The sequence below is a fragment of the Schistocerca cancellata genome, chromosome 11 (genome assembly GCF_023864275.1).
Source record: "Schistocerca cancellata isolate TAMUIC-IGC-003103 chromosome 11, iqSchCanc2.1, whole genome shotgun sequence".
NCBI lineage: Eukaryota > Metazoa > Arthropoda > Insecta > Orthoptera > Acrididae > Schistocerca > Schistocerca cancellata.
This window is the reverse complement of record NC_064636.1, coordinates 68,061,221-68,063,214: the sequence shown is the minus strand read 5'-3', so window position 1 is coordinate 68,063,214 and position 1,994 is coordinate 68,061,221. Positions and strand designations below refer to the sequence as shown.

The window sequence follows — 1,994 nt, the reverse complement described above, 5'->3', positions numbered from 1 at the left end:
TAACAGAAAGATTGATTGGCAGTAATTTAAAACTAATTTAAGAAGCTACAGAACATTAGTATCTCCCAAGACCTGTTTTAGCTAAGTTATCTGCTAATCAACATAGTTCATCTTAGACTTTCGATTAAACTGTTATGAGAATTTAATGAAGGCTAAATAAACTACCAGAGAAAGGTCATTGCTAACGATACATTTAACATCATAGACCTAGGTAAGCAATCTTTGTAGGAAATATTTAAGACTCAGATATACACATATACTTAAAACTGAGCAAGACAGATGAGTGGCTTGTCTTGTGCTCACCTGGCTTCCACTGGTGGATCAGATACCAGGCGACACACTTCGATCAAATCTTCAGGCTGGCTATGCATTGCATCTGCCCAGCCCTGCGTGGCCATCACACTGACCAAGTGGGCCTTGATGTAGGCGACGGCAGCCTGCTTCAGGCTGTCAGCAGAGTGCCTAATGGCGAGGACAGCGGTGGCCGCCGCGGTCTCGACGGACAGCTGTGCGGCCACCTGCTGCTCACACTCTGCCTTCAGGACGGGCACTCCGTATCTGTCAGCGGCGGCCAGCAGCTGGTGGGCCATGCCGGGCAGCTGGGGCGCCTGCAGGGTGTAGAGGTAGCCCAGCAGCTCTTGCAGGACTGGGCCCTCCACGTCAGGGAGTGCGAGCTGGTCGCTGCTGGCCTCCGGCGTGCCGTGGAGGAACATGGCGGCAATCACGGGGCTCCTGGCGGCCAGGACTGCCCTGTGCGCCACCAGCCGCGTGTCGCCGGCCACCAGAGTCACCACGGCGCCGTCCCCAGCGTCCAGCAGGGCGCCCAAGCTCACCTCCTGCACTGCTTCCATTGTGGACGATTCTGAAACACAGACTAACTCAGAAGAGCTTTGCCCTAACACAGCACTCTCTACACGGTGAAGATTAATGAAACTGGCAAACTACTGGGACGGTTTCTGACTAGAAATGGAAGAAAAATGTCCCCATGAATAGGGGTCTGGAAATGTGTCGTTGCTATGATAGCTGTCGCTGATGACTGGCACTTCGTCTGACCATGTCCCGTGTGTTCCTTGTGTTGGGGCCGTGTGATTGACTCAGCGTACTATAAGCAGCAGAATGGTCTGGTATTCATGTCAGGAACAAGCCAACATGGTGATCGTGCATCGCCAAGAAAATGTAGGCGGCCGAGAGGCCGCACAGTTATACCAAAACGAGTACCCTCATAGACACCCAACGCATCACTCAACGTTTGGAGCCCATTTTGGGCGTTTGTGTGATCATGAGTCCTTTCAGACTGACAAACGTGCAGGGATATAGCGGACTGTGCATACAACAGATCTGGAGGGCCTAAGGCGTGCTGTCCCTCGACGGTTTTCATTTGCTTGCCTGTATACAAACACCATATCGGCTTCCTCTCGGCATGAATACCATATTATTTTGTTCCCTGCAGTAGGCTCTGTAATGTTGTGGGTTGTGTGAAGTTGGAGGGATATGGGTCCCCAAATACATCTTCATACGACTCTGACAGGTGACACATACGTAAATATCCTGTCTGATTACCTGCATCAATTCATGTCCACTGTGCCTTCTGACAGACTTGGGCAATTACAGCAGGCCAATGCGATACACCACACATCCACAGTAGATCCAGAAACACTCTCCTGAATTTAAACACTTCTGCTGGCCACCACACTCCCCACACAAGAAATTTATTGAGCGTATGTGGGATGCATTGCAACGTGCTGTTCAGAAGAGACCTCCAGCCTCTCGCACTCTTACGGATTTATGAACAGCCTTGCAGGATTCATGGCGTTATTTCCCTCCAGCAGTATTCTAGAGATCAGTCGAATTCATGCCACGTCATATTGCGGCGCAACGCATGCTCACGGGGGCCATTTACGATATTAGGCAGAAGTACCAGTTTATTTACCTTTTCTGCAGTGTTTCGGTTTTAATGGTGTTCAACCTACATATTCCGTGAGATACAGGCGGAT

The 1,994-nt window shown here is 50.4% G+C and overlaps 1 protein-coding gene across 1 annotated transcript; it reads right to left on the bottom strand.

Annotated features, from left to right (window-relative positions):
- Positions 1–299: 299 nt before the first annotated feature.
- Positions 300–851, bottom strand: LOC126108211 (speckle-type POZ protein-like). Its single transcript, XM_049913447.1, has one exon. The coding sequence runs from the start codon at positions 849–851 to the stop codon at positions 300–302; it is 552 nt and encodes a 183-aa protein (XP_049769404.1).
- Positions 852–1,994: the final 1,143 nt, after the last annotated feature.

Bases quoted from the DNA above. Each gene is read 5' to 3' on its own strand.
- LOC126108211 (XM_049913447.1), bottom strand. From the start codon at position 851: ATGGAAGCAGTGCAGGAGGTGAGCTTGGGCGCCCTGCTGGACGCTGGG.